The sequence below is a fragment of the Ctenocephalides felis genome, unplaced genomic scaffold, assembly GCF_003426905.1.
Source record: "Ctenocephalides felis isolate EL2017-DRISC unplaced genomic scaffold, ASM342690v1 CF-g0.4_SCAFFOLD_01492, whole genome shotgun sequence".
NCBI lineage: Eukaryota > Metazoa > Arthropoda > Insecta > Siphonaptera > Pulicidae > Ctenocephalides > Ctenocephalides felis.
Window position 1 is genome coordinate 51810170 of NW_020537646.1, and position 14728 is coordinate 51824897.

The 14728-nt window shown below is 30.2% G+C and overlaps 2 protein-coding genes across 3 annotated transcripts in view; one reads left to right on the forward strand and one right to left on the reverse strand.

The window, feature by feature from the left end:
• The first annotated feature begins 2778 nt into the window (after positions 1–2778).
• The window catches only part of LOC113369929 (insulin gene enhancer protein ISL-1), a 53201-nt gene continuing 41251 nt past the window's right edge, over positions 2779–14728 (forward strand). The window contains exons 1-2 of one of the 2 annotated variants that reach the window (XM_026610553.1): positions 2779–2987; positions 6863–6874. In XM_026610553.1, the coding sequence (XP_026466338.1) occupies positions 2855–2987; positions 6863–6874 (145 nt within the window). In that variant the 5' untranslated portion in view covers positions 2779–2854. The remainder of the gene's footprint in view (positions 2988–6862; positions 6875–14728) is intronic. The other variant, XM_026610552.1, reaches the window with a different exon arrangement.
• Positions 14020–14728, reverse strand: part of LOC113369928 (apoptosis-inducing factor 1, mitochondrial-like) — a 112666-nt gene continuing 111957 nt past the window's right edge. The window contains exon 15 of the mRNA XM_026610551.1: positions 14020–14038. The gene's annotated coding sequence lies outside the window, so the exon portion shown is untranslated. The remainder of the gene's footprint in view (positions 14039–14728) is intronic.

Here is a 14728-nt window from a genome sequence, read left to right on the forward strand (position 1 = left end):
TTATGAGGTTCTTTTTACCCCAACCGCATGTAAGCTATTCTAAAGGTTATAGAAATAATATAGTTGAATCAAACATAAAAATAATACTACATCTTAAAAACAATTGAATAACATTAACGTAAAAATTACATTCAGGTGTCGTAAACAATAACAGAAAGACTAACAAAGAAGAAAAAGCTTTTGTTACGTAGTTGCAAAGTCACTCTACTTTCAAATATTCTTGTTAAAAAATTCTATTTTCGGTTCCTGAGATAATGTGAGTGAACTTTTTTACCCGCGGACCTTGAAGCCCCGCTTTACCCTATATATGTACAGTCGTACACACATGTATATATATTTATATATATATATATATATATATATATATATATATATATATGGGCGTAAGTGTGTGTGCGTGCATGTGTTCATATTGTACATATATAAACATATACATGTGTAGATATATATACATATACATGTATAGGGGTGGATTCATTTTTGTTCCGCTATGTTGTAATGTTATAATGATATTATAGCATATTAATACGCAATATTAAATTAACTTGAATTTCACAATCCTTGTGCAATAATCAATGCAATAATCAATAATCAATCAGAACAATATTAACTATTACCTATTTTCAATATTTAAAACACAGTAATAATAGTTTCATAAACACAAAGAAATAATTAAGTAATAACTATTATTTGATATGTAGTATTTAATATGTCACAGTTTTATATATAGTAAATTGTACATATATTATTTGTATTTATTTATCATTACAATTAATTAAAGAATAAGTAAAGACCGCCTATTGTATGAGTCAAATTTATTTTAAGTCTAAACGGTGGGTTATTATTTGGACACATACTATTACTATTAATTAAATCACTATTCTAATTAAATCACCATGGCCTCGTTATTGTTTAATTTTTTGTATGATACTTTTATTAGAACGCCACTGTCATACTTATTTTTAAGGCCTGCGCACAAAAGCACTAAGGTGTTCTTCTTCACATATGTAAATTCGTGAGAATAGATATGGGTGCTTGAGTTAAAACTTACTTTATTGCAACGATGATGATATCTCAATATTCACAAATTAAAATTGAGCTTTAGAATATGAACCCAGACGAAAATATTTTATTTCGACATAAGTTCAAACCACATGATCTTTCTACAAATGCATAATTCTTAATATACTTATTTTACTGCAATAAATTATAAAGATGATAAAAACATATGAGCCTAACTAAATAAATTGTGATATAAAGTTTTTTTTTTTATTTATTTGAACAGCGATCAGAACTTATGAGTTGTTGTGAAGAATTTCTTACAAACTACGTTATTATAGATGGCAACCCAAACAGTTATCTCTATATGATGAATTTTATTATTACAATTATTGTAATAGTGATGACTTTCTATTGGTGCAGCAATGCCGTATCAGTGCAGTTTTCACTTGGAAACATATTGTTATCTATATTTCCAAGTGAATGTGAGCAGTGAAACTACTGCTTGACAACAGTCTCCTCGAAGAGGATTCGAACACGGGACCCCTGATCCAGGTCAGGTCAGAAAGTAAATTAAGTTAAACAAATAAATTTTACAAGAGATAAATTAAATAAATTTCAACTCTGTTGATGAATATTTCTGACGAAATACGGGATCAAATTTATATACAGTTATCTTATCTAAAAAATGCACCCATGAAATTCATATTTTGCATTGGTTGAATATGAGGTAGCTATGGTTTTGTATATTTTTTTAAAATAAAAATAAGACATAGGACTTGTTTGTCCCCTTGCCGTCCCATTTCACCGCATCTATGGGGTAAAAAAGACCTGGTCGCAAACTTTTCATAAACAGCAAAATAAATACATTTATAAAATGATGAATTAGCTGGGTGTTTTACTGAAAATATTCCGATAGTTGTTCGCTTGATGTGCGGTATTTGTTACGATATAATTGATTTGGTTTTCACAATTTAATTGGTCAAAGTCAAATTGGATCTTTTGAAACCGCACTACCCTACCCCTACCCCGCCTGTGCCCTATTTAATTAATATATAATGATTTCTTGAATAATACTGAACAAATATAAACTCAATAAGATAACACAATTGCTTAATAAAGAAACAAAAAATATAATGAAGCGCCAAGTAAATAAAATATATGTATTAAACACTATTCACAGCATATCATATGATCTATATACTTAAATCGATATATAAGCACTAAGCATTGTTGAAATCAATCTCTGTCGGAAAACAAAAACATAACATCATCGACCCAATGTACCATGTACCCATGTATGTTACTTACAATCGGCGCGGCGTCGTACAACGTCATTTGTCCTTTCAGTTCTCTGTCCTCGTCGATCGATCGCGGGTCGCCCATTTTGTGAAATCGCTTTTCGCGGTCCCGTCTTCCGAGGCGTGACTCGCACGGGTTCTCGCCGACCAATAGGAAACCCGACGGCAACCACGCCTGAAGCAAGAAGCGTCGGCTGCTGTAGAGCGACGCGCAGGGTTCAGTCGATCGGTGAACGCCGTGCATTTAGGACAATTGTAGCCGTACGTTTTGCGTACGCTCATTTCGTTCTTTGTATTCATAATTTTCCGCGTCCGTTTATACGTGCAAGTGTTTTGTAATTCAGTGCTAATATAATTGTTCGACAAATATTTTCTTCTAAAAAAAGTTGTTTCTGTTTCTAACATAATCAATGGATTATTACAAGCGAGAATAAAGTAATCATACCTTGAGTGAATACTATTGTCTCTTGGTGTCAGTCTTTGGTCAGTGCATGTGCCAGTCAAGTTGGTATTGATTCGAGTTTTGGAAATTGGTAACTTCAATCAGTCGCCACATGGTCATGGCGGACATGGGTGGCCCGCTGGCGCACCAACTTCCTTTGCACCAGCATCGCGGGGGCCTTGTACAACCGTCGCTGGTCATGAACCACAGACTGGACGTCGAATTAGATCTCGACTTACACCCTAGTAAGTCACGAAATAATTATATATCGGAAATAATATATTGTGGTGTTAGCTATTACTACGATATTGAGATACTAAAGCCAAATAAGAGCTAGGGGCTGGTTGGTGGTTGTTTAAACCTATATATCTTAAAATCCACTGTTTGTATTTCTACGAAATAAAGATGGATAGTGGCTGTAACTATTTCTCTACCAAATCAAATCCAAATAATTCCACAACTATTGTTCATTTATTTCACAACAATTAATCAATTTCTAGAGAAAAAGTGCGGTGTTTCAACTTACCTCTTATTTGGGGCTAGTTGTAACGTCTATCCAGGCAAGTAGTAACCACAATAATATGCCTCGGATAATTTATTCTTTATTTATTTTTAAGAAAATTGATCTGTTTCTAAGTAATTTTTTATAAATAATGTCTACTATAATATGTTTTTTATCATAAATAATAAAACGTGAACTACAGTTATTAATTATTATTATATAACAATACAAACAAAAGGTGTAGTGACTCCTGTAACACAATTTACATTTGCCCTCATCTTACAAACTATAAAATCCACCCAATTTTTTTCACTGTAATTTGCATGTTATTCTTATATAGTACAACTAGCCTCCCTCAAGGTTTTGTTTCAACTAACCCCAGATGTGGTTCTTCCACATTAATCAAGATAAATATTTGAACAATTTAGCAATCACAAAAATTGTAGCACATTTTGATAAATTTGAAACACAATAATAGTATTTAAAATTAGTCGATAATAATAACGCAAATCGAAATTTTATGATAGTACATTTTTATATTACATCAAAAATGACGGACCTGACTATGATAGGGTGGGATAGTATTATATAGGACGATTTACATGTCCAATGAGACAGAAATATTTTAATATTTTTTAGGATCCTATTGCAAAACGCCTGTTACTGCATACCCCTGTTTCAGATAGCCCCTGGTTTTCCTACCTATATAATAAGTAGAGAAGTAGAATTATTATCAAAGCGTAATATTTGAACTAGTTGTGTATGGCATCGTGCCTTAAGGCAAATTTCTGGAACTTCCCTTACCGTAACGAAATGTTCGAGGAATATTAAATGTTTTCAAATAGATTATTGTAACATAGTCTAATATTTATAAGAATTATATACACTGAATTGCAAAGTTGAAATTATTTGTTTAAAATATATTAGAACTTTAATCAGAATTAAAATTAAAATCTGAATTATTTTCGATATACAAAAAATTAAAAAAAAATGACAAAACAAACAACAATTTTGTCAAAACAAGCAGAAAGTTTTTTGAATCATTCAAATCCGATGCTTAGTTCTCTCAAAAACTGTCATTTTTTGCACAATTAGCACAGCATCTCCAAAACTGCTGGACTTGCCTTTGCCAAAAACTAAACACAACTTCTCCTTATCATTACAAATTGAATGTTTTTTGGATCATTCAAATCGGATACTCCTTTCTCTCAAAACTTCGATTTCTATAAAAACTAATCAGCAGATCTCTCTATCAATAGAAAACGAATGTTTTTTGAACTATTTAAAACGATTAATTCGTGCGCGCGAAAACGTGAACGAAAAAATGCGGACCCACACATACACACGCACATCCATTTTTTCTGAGGTACGCCAAAATGTACAGAAACTTCAAACGTATTTTCATTTTTGATTTTCGGCTCATTACTATAACTACCCTACGGAAAGTTAATAAAGTCAAAAGAATTCTTTATTATTATCATAAAGAATAATGAACTAGACAATTGTCTTCCAAATTTTTGCTTTTTGCATATACATTTTTCTATAGTCATAGTCATAGTCATAGTAATACATCAATAATATATATTTTTATATTCGGTTTTTGTTTATGTTTTATCAATTTTTTCCATACACGCACAGACTTGACTTTTTTAACAGTAAAAAACGAACACTTCCGAAACATATACTTTATGTTTATACAAATTTTATTTCGTCAATGCTTTATGCTACAATTTTCCTCTACAATTCAATTTCAATTGGATACAAAAGTTACATTTATTCAGAGATGTTCCTAATTAAGTATCCATCGAAATGATGAATTTAATGTTACAAAATTCCAAATATGTAAAGTAATGATACGGTTCGACGACACAAAGTTGCCGACAAATGTTGATGCATCAAACGCCTGTATCTTACAATTAGACAAATTTTCGAAATTTTTGTGTTATATATATATATATATATATATCTATATCTATATATATATATATATATATATATATAAGTAATATATAATATATAATAAAGTTTTCGGAACTTCGATAAGTTATAATAAAACTTTGCTATTATCAAAAAATCACGCGTTATTCTTCAGTTTCTCTAATATATGTAATATAAAACATTCAATGGAAAATAATTTGTATATAAAAATATATATTGAACAAATTTTAAAAATAGCAATTAGATTGTATATTATTTTACTACAGTAGCAATATAGAAAAATAATTTTATCTTTTCTATTCTAGATTATAGACTTATAGAAGTATTTGAATTTTTTTTTTTGCATAATCTACTATTTATTACAAATATTTTATTGTTGATATGTTATTTACTTATTAAATACACTAATAATATCGAATTCCTCCAAAGTTTGCTTAAAATAACTTTGTTTTATCAACTTCCGTAGGGTAAGTTATTGTAATCGTCCAAAAATCGTTATTGGACATTTTTGCATATCTTTACGTTTCAGAAGTTTCTGAACAATTTGGAAAACCGTAGAAAAAAATTGATGCATGTGTGTATGTTTGAATACAATTGATCAATCCCGATTTTGGGCACACCGTTCAGCCGAGTGATGATTAGATTTTAGCTAATACAGGTCCAACCGTTTTGGAGATACGAGGCTAAATGTGTAAAAAATGGCAACATTTGACAGAACGAAGCATCCGATTTCAACGAGAAAACACTTTTTGCTTGTGTTGACGAAACGATTTGTTTTATTTCAAGATTTCAAAAAAGTTAATTTTCATGAAAGTGATCAAGACTTTTTCAAGTGAACGAGTAAATCTGAATGATTAATTGAGCATTTTGAAATGAATTTTATTATTATTTTTATTACTACCTTATGCCGATAATTTTAAAATTAATTAATTCTAATTGAATATGATACATTTTAAATGCATGAATCATTGAATAAAGTGGTTATTCGTTTTTTATTCATAAAATTTAATTATATTATTAGTGTAAATGTAAATGTAACTTTTTGTTTGAAAATACGTACTTACCATAAACTGTATAAAAATTAAGAAACAAAAATTTAATAGGATTAAATTAAAAATTATTTAGTAATCAATTTTGCATGAACAATGTTGATAATAAATTATTGAATTTTACAAAAGTATAAATGTAATAGTGTATGAGTGAGGGTGTACACGAATTCTATTGGGGTGGCTGGGACTTTTAGATCCAAATATAATTTTTTGAAAATGTTCTATAATATTTTTAATCGGTTTTCTTAAAATATACTATGTTACTAACTTCCCGTAGGGTAGTTATTGTAATGAGCCGAAAATCGAAAATGAAAATTTTTACATATCTTCACGTTTTGAAGGTTTCTGAACATGGTATGCCTATACCTCAGAAAAAATGGATGTGTTTGTGTGTGTGTGTGTTTTGTATGCTCGCATTTTTTCGCCCACGTGTTTGGGCGCACGGATCAACCGATTTAAATGGTTCGATTCCTCTTGATAGGAGATGTGCTGATAAGTTTTTGGCAAAGGCAGGTCCAGTCGTTACGGAGATACGGAGCAAAGAGTGCAGAAAATACAAATCGAGTGTTTGAGAGAACGGAGTATCCGATTTGAATGATCTAAAAAACATTCAATTTGTAATCATTGAAAGAAGAAGTGATTAGTTTTGGCAAGGGCAGGTCTAGCCATTTCGAAGATACAGGGCTAAATGTGCAAAAAATGGCAGTTTTTGAGAGAGCTAAGCGTCCGATTTGAATGATTCAAATAACTTTCTGTTTGTTTTAACAAAATAATTGCTTTTGGAAAAAAAAATTGTTTCAAATTTGTTTTTTTTTTCAATTTTTTTTTTTTGTATATCGAAAATAATTCAGGTTTTAATTTTAATTCTGACGAAAGTTCTAATATACTTTAATCAAATAATTTTAACTTTGTAATTCAGTTTATATAATTTTATAAATATTGGACAGTATTATTACAATATTTATAATAATCTATTTGAAAACATTTAATGTTCTTCGAATATTTCGTAACGGTACGGGAAGTTCCAGCAATTTGCCTTGAGGCACGATGCCATACACCACTAGTTTTAATTTTAATATGTATACATACATATTTGTTGTACATATCGTTTTCATTGGAAAGATGGCATTTCATTGAAACAATGCCAGAAATCTGCGATTTGATAAAGAATGATCATGATGCACGATTTTTTTGATCAAATAGCCGTGGCTTTCCGAATTAAAATACAAAATTTATTTTGTTATTTACCTTGCAATAAAAATAACACCATGAAGTATTGGATTGAATAGTGGTGCATTCTAATATAACATGACGAGTAAAACGCTTGTGCTATAAAATTGTATGGGCACATGGATTCAGATGTTATAAATATATCTCCTTGATGATATTTTGCACAATATTTTGGTAAATATATTAATATCGTCGACGTAAAGATATAAAGTATTCTTAAATATTTAATATTTTGTGTGTACAAACTGTTTAAAAGTCAGTTAGATTCTTTACATTACAAGCATTTTTAAAAATCAATATACAAGTATATAGAAAGTAATATTTGCATTTTCGTTGTTTTGGCCTCGCTAACGTAGAGCTTTTAGCGACAACATTTCATATATTATATTCTATATTCTCTTTATATATTCTAAATATCTTTTTATATGTATGTAGGGCTCTTCTAGCGGGTCTTAAAAATCCGCGGGTAAAAAGATCCACCACCGATATCTCAAAAACAAATAAGGTTAAGTATTTTTTATTAACAATATTTGAAAGTAGAGGGAAAAAGATGTATAATTAGCTATAATATTGATTCCTACGGCGTTGATATCTGGAGATTAACGGCAATGTTTGAAAATCTATAACAAAAGTATTTTATTTCGTTGTTAGTATTTTTGGTTGTGAGCACTTTGGTTTAGTTCACGAGACCTTAATATAATTTTTAAGTATACGTTATTTAATTGTTTTATAAAATGTATTATTAATTTTAAGTTATTTTCAACAGTTTTTTTATATAGCCCATATAAAAGCCTACAAGCCCACCATAAAATAGTGAACAAAAAAGTGAATTAAGTTTTAAAAAAATACATTGATAAATTAAATAAATAGTTATTGCAACTCTGCTGAAAAACATTTCTGACAAAATTCTAGATCAAGGTTATATACTGTGTTATCTCTGTAAAAAATATACCCATAAAATTTATATTTTGCATTGGTTGAATGTTGTAGCTATCATTTTGTAAAATCCCATTGCTATTCTATTCTATTTCCTTTATTTGATTGCTCTTTACACCTGATTTCTTCATTTTTCTTCCTCCTCTGTAATCTTACTTTTCTTCATACTTTTAATTCTATGCAATTTCAAATCAACAATTCAAATTATATTAAATTTTAACTCAATATTTCAAGTTTTATGTCATGGCCAAGGATCGATCTGAGGATCACTAACGTTTGGGTCGTAATCGCCGATGTATACTTAGGAGACGTCCATTAATCACGTGATCTAATTCTAAGGATTTTTAGACTCTTCTCTTTCTTGGTGATTCGTGGTGATATTTAAAATTACCCCCTCCCTCAGCAAACTATTTAGTTCTAGTTTAGTTCCTAGAACAATCGTAACATTTTAACTTTCCGTAGAGCCAGTTACTGTAATCGTCTAAAAATTGAAAATAAAATTTATGAACATTTTGGCATACCTTCCTAGAAAAAATATATGTGTGTGTGTGCTTTGTGTAGATACAACTTTTCGTCTACGATTGCGGGCGCACGAATCAACCGATTTGAAATATTCAAAAAACAGATGGGAAGGCGTGTTGATTAGATTTTGGCAAAGACAGGACCGGCCGTTTCGGAAATACGAAGCAAAGATCGCAGAAAATAGAAATCGAGTTTTTGAGAGCGATTATTCTGTATAAAGTTGCATCAGCTTGTGATGTCGATTCCATCGACAAACCGATTTTGGTATTGATCAATGGGCAGCTCTACACCGGATATGTTATAACATGCAGTATAATAGCCGAATAGCCCGACAATAAACCGTGCCATAAACCGCACAGCGAGAATACGAACCCGAGTCTTTTGAGTTTCGCGCCCTCGCTCATAAATAACCCGCGGTTGCCGTGTTACCGCTCCGCGAAAGAGAAGCTCCTTATATGGTCTATAACAAGGGCGAGCAACCTTTTTAACCCACGGGCCAATTTCAATTTTAAAATTTCATGGCGGGCCGCACGGAATTTATATATACTAGCTGACCCGGCAAACGTTTTGCCTCAGGAAATATTTTTAGAAAATCATTAGTGTAAAAAATGGCTAACTAATTCTGAATGTATAAATATGTAGTATATAAATGAAAGGAGCACCTAACACAAAAATACATTGATATTTGTATTATGTTATGCTAGGCTTAGCGAAACGAATGAGATTTCAATAACTCTAAAAAAAAATCTAATTTTATTTAAAAATCAGTTTTATCTTCAGATTTTAATATTAAATTTTAACTTTTAGCTAGAATTGCTCCTTCTGAAAGATATTCAAATACTATGTACTTCTTATGCACATCATAAAATGTTTGTACAATAGGATAAGACTGCAAATCAGTTAGTTTTATCGGATGTTACCATTTCGTTGCCAATATCTAAGATTTGTTTTTAAAAATTTGCAACGAATAGAGCCGAGAGCTTTTCTATAAGCTCAGAAAAATCTTAATTAAACTTTAAATCTTAAAGTTAATTGATGAATTATTGAGCTAAAATGACTATTATAAGAGAGTAAAATTTGGAGTTGCATGTAGTTTTCCATTCCGTATTAAAAAAAATTAAAATAAAGAATAAAATTCAAAAAAATTGTTTCGGTTGTACAACCCATGAAATAATAAATTGCTTTTTCTTTTTGAATAAAATTGAAGATTTTTTATAAACTCAAAAATCTGAACTAGAATTAAGTCAAAAATATTCATTGACTTAGTGCGGGAATAATGTAATTGCAACAAAATTACAAAATTGCAACAAGAAAAGAACAGATATACAAAATTGAAAAAAAGCATATATTTTATATTTTTATATAATTACGAGTGTATATTATAAGTGTATATAAATATTAATATAAAATGAAAACAAATAATAGTTAAACAGAGAAACTAATTTACTTGAAAACTTTAACGCCTTTTTTTCAAATCTTGCTCTTCATTTTAATTAACTTCCCGTAGGGTAAGTTATAGTAATCGCAAAAAAATCGAAAATGAAAATTTTTATATATCTTTACGTTTCAGAGGTTTCTGAACATTTTGGCATACCTTAGAAAAAATGGATGTATGTGTGTGTGTGTGTGTGTGTGTGTGTGTGTGTGTGTGTGTGGGTGTGTGTGTGTGTGTGCGTGTGTGTATGTATGTGCGGATACAAATTTTCGTCGACGATTTCGGGAACACGGATCAACCGATTTGAATAATTCAAAAAACATTCGATTCGTATTGATAAGGAGACGTGCTGATTAGTTTTTGGCGAAGGCAGGTCTAGCCGTTCCGGAGATACGGGGCAAAAAGTGCCGAAAACGGCAACTCAGTTTTTAAGAGAACGGAGCGTCCGATTTTAATAATTCAAAAAACATTTTACTTGTATTGACAAGGTAAAGAATTGATCAAATTTTCATAAAGGCAGGTCTAGTGGTTTCGGAGATCTAACGAAAAAAGTAAAAAAAAATGCCATTTGGCGGTCAAAAATGATCATTAGACATATGCACATCAAATTTTCAGATATTTTATAGAGATTTTAACAATAAGTATAAATTTTGTTTATTTTCCTATGGGTTCCGTATCAATGTTTACCCGTTAGACAGCGACGCCGCGCTTACGCGCTTTATATTTTGTCTCTATGCAGTTAAAGCAGTACGATTGCTTTGAAAAACAAGTTCAGATCTTCCAAAATATGTCAAAATAAAGAAAACATTTTTTTTTCAAAAAAAAAAATTTAAAAAAAATTTTTTTTTTTTTAAATTTAAAAAAATTTTTTTCTTTTTTAAAAAATTTTTTTTTCAAAAAAAAGTAATTTTTTGTCCAATTTATAGTTTCTCAAAAATCTTATTTTTTTCGAAGTAAATTTTTTTCAAAAATGTTAATCGTTTTTAAAAAAAATAATTGTTGGTACGGGAAGTTCCAGCAATTTGCCTTAAGGCACGATGCCCTAATTGCCTTAAGACAGAATTCCACTTACAGCTAGTTTTTTTAATGCGTATGCAACTTTGATATATTACACTCAATTTTGATCACTGGATTTTTTTTTATGAATTTCATGGTTGAAATTAATACAGATCCACAAAAATGTTATCTGAATTGGGTGTGTGGCATATGTTTTCCCATGTACCTTTTCTATAAATCTATAGTCAAAATTGGAACTCAAAATTGGAACGCAAAATATTTGAAAACTGGCAAATCATCAGTTCATAAATTTTCCTAAATGAATTAATTATTTTCCAACAGCTTTTCTTTTGTGGACTTGTGTAATTATTTGCACACATAAGTACTTCAAAAAAAAGAATTTACCATAATTTTCTTTGCGTTTTTTGATGTTTACCGAAAAAATACATTTTTTAATCTGTATTATTTGGCATGCTGATCACTTTCTGTGATGGTTTTTATACAGTGTACCTACATCAATGTTAAATGGCAAAGAAAACAAATCAAATAAAATTTGTTCACATTTTATTTTTCTAAATATGGAAAGTGAAACACAAGATTCTGCAGAAGATATTATTCTTCATTACCAAGATGACAAAAGTACTACAACTATTCTTTCATATCAAAAACAATTGTAGTTTGCCATTTGGGTCGAATACTCCTTTAAGCATTGCATCACTATTGAGCTGACGTACTTTGGTATTGAAAAGCACATCGCCATATACGCGCTTTAAATTGTTCAGGAATTCTTTAAATTTACGGTGATTTTCCCTCCGCGACTTTATAAAATTTACTTATTTAATTATTTTAGAATTGTAAATGCGTTATTGCTATGTTCTCAGACAAGTTCTCAATTTTTCTTGCAATATAGTTAAACTAATATATAAATTAATATTTATTTTATCAGAAAATGCTATTTCTGCGAACAACAGTTTTTACCAGCATTTGGCTGACAACAAAATTAGCCTTTACAGCCGTATTTGATAAAATATATAGAAAAATAATCTCTAGCTGAGAAACGCTTGGCGGGCCGCAGAAAAACATCCGGCGGGCCGCATGCGGCCCGCGGGCCGCGGTTTGCTCATCCTTGGTCTATAACATGCTCATATAAAAATGCATAAATTGCCGCATCAAGCCATATACCTATATAATACCAAACCTATAAAAGACGCAGTATGGCAAGCATAAATTTGAATGTGTGCATATTCGATAAATTAGATTAAATCAAATGGTCGGAGATAATCACATTATAGATCGCATATAAATACAAATATATTAATTTCTCAATGGTGAATTTTACAATAAACCAATATAAAGGAGAAACTAGTGGTGCATCAAATCGCGTCTTAAGGCAAATAACTTTTACATTTTTGTGATTTTTCAAACTTATGAAAAATTTGGACTTTTTTTCAAAAATTGATTTTTTTATAATTTTTGATTTTTTTTAATATTCGGATTTTTTTTTCATAGCAATCGTGCTGCGACTTTTTATAGCTGTTTTAGAGACTTGTCCATACGGTTGTACATTATAAATCTTGGTACAAAATCCATAGAAAAGTAAACAAAAACAATGTACTTATTAAAATTACTATAAAATATCTGGTAATTCGATGTTTGATATCTAGTAATGATAATTTTTGATCCCCAAATGGCATTTTTTTTAAATTGTTTCATTGGATCTCCGAGATCACTATACCTTGTGTCCCAGAAATTCTTCATTTTGCCGTAATAAGTTAAATATTTTTGAATCAATCGAATCGGATGCTCCGATCTTTCGAAGACTGATTTTCCATTTTTGGCAATGTTTGCTTTCATGTCTTTGAAACGGCATGACCTGCCTCTGCCAAAAACTAATCAGAGCGTCTCCTTATCAATGGGAATCGAATGTTTTTTGAATCATTCAAATCGGTTAATCCGTGCTCTCAAAATCATCGACAAGCATTTTATCCACACATAAATTTCGAAAGTGTGCCAAAATGTTTAGAAACCTTTGAGACCTAATCATAGACCTTAAATACATGTAGTAGGTTAAGGTCTGTAAACGTAATGCAATAATTATCATTTTCAATTATTTTGCGATTACTATAATTACTCACCCTACGAGGGGTTAATAATATTACACGTATTTCAAACATAATAATAACATTTCTCAATAAAAGTTTTATTTCTATTATTAAAAAATATTTCATTATATGACATATACTGGACACTGGACTCTACTAGCAAGTATAACATTGCATAATAAGGACAAGTTAGATTAGTACAATACCCACTTAAAACCATTTGTAGAGAACTTCCAATGAAACACTTGGACTCAATATTCATGTTTAAGTAGTGGCTATGTAACATAACACACTATCGACTATCCGATAGATATTTATCCAAAAATTTCAAATATATGAAAAATAGATAATTGAAATCGTCAAAATAGAATAGGCTGGCCAACAATTTAAAATTTTATAAATGTATTTGATAGACTGTTATATTTTGTGTGTAGTGCATACACATCCGTGAGCGTGTGTAGCTCGTCGTTTGTAGTATAGTCGACTGATTGATGATTCTTCGCGTGCGACGATCGATGCGCGAGGTGTCGCGCCACAGCAGGACATTGACAGACCAGCTTGAGCCTCAGGCGCCTCGATTGCTTCACTATCAATGAGTGTTGGAAAAGCAAAGCATAAAATTAAGCTCCTATTAGTGAATCGCAAGAAATTAAGAAATCAATCAACAATAAAAAAGTTTTTGTTATTTTTTCGAAAAACATAATTTTTTTTCCATATTTTTGATTTATCTCTATATGATTTTAATTAATTAAACTGCTGGTGCATGGCATTGTGCGTTAAGGCAAATTGTTAGAACTTTTCGTACCATAACTTAAAATTTTTAGAAATTTCACATTTTTTTGAAAACTGAAAAAAAAATTATTTTTTGAAATACATATTTTTTAACATTTTGATGTTTTTGAATTTTTATATTTGTTTATATCGACGCGTTAGCGCTTCACCGTAGTCTAACGTTTAAACATTATAAATCATGGTACGGAATCCATAAAAATACAAAAAAAACTTATACTTATTATTAAAATCTCCGTAAAATATCTGATTATTAGATGTGCATATGTCTAATAATAACTTTTGACCGCCAAATAATTTTTTTTTGCCTGCCTTCCCATTTTACCTTTATATGCCTTACCATGATTTTACCAATTGTTCTTTTTGTCAATATAAATAAAAAAATTTAAATCATTCAAATTGGACGCTCCGTTCTCTCAAAAACTGAATTACCATTTAAGCACTGTTTGTTCCGTATCTTCAAAACGGCTTGACCTGCCTTTGCCAA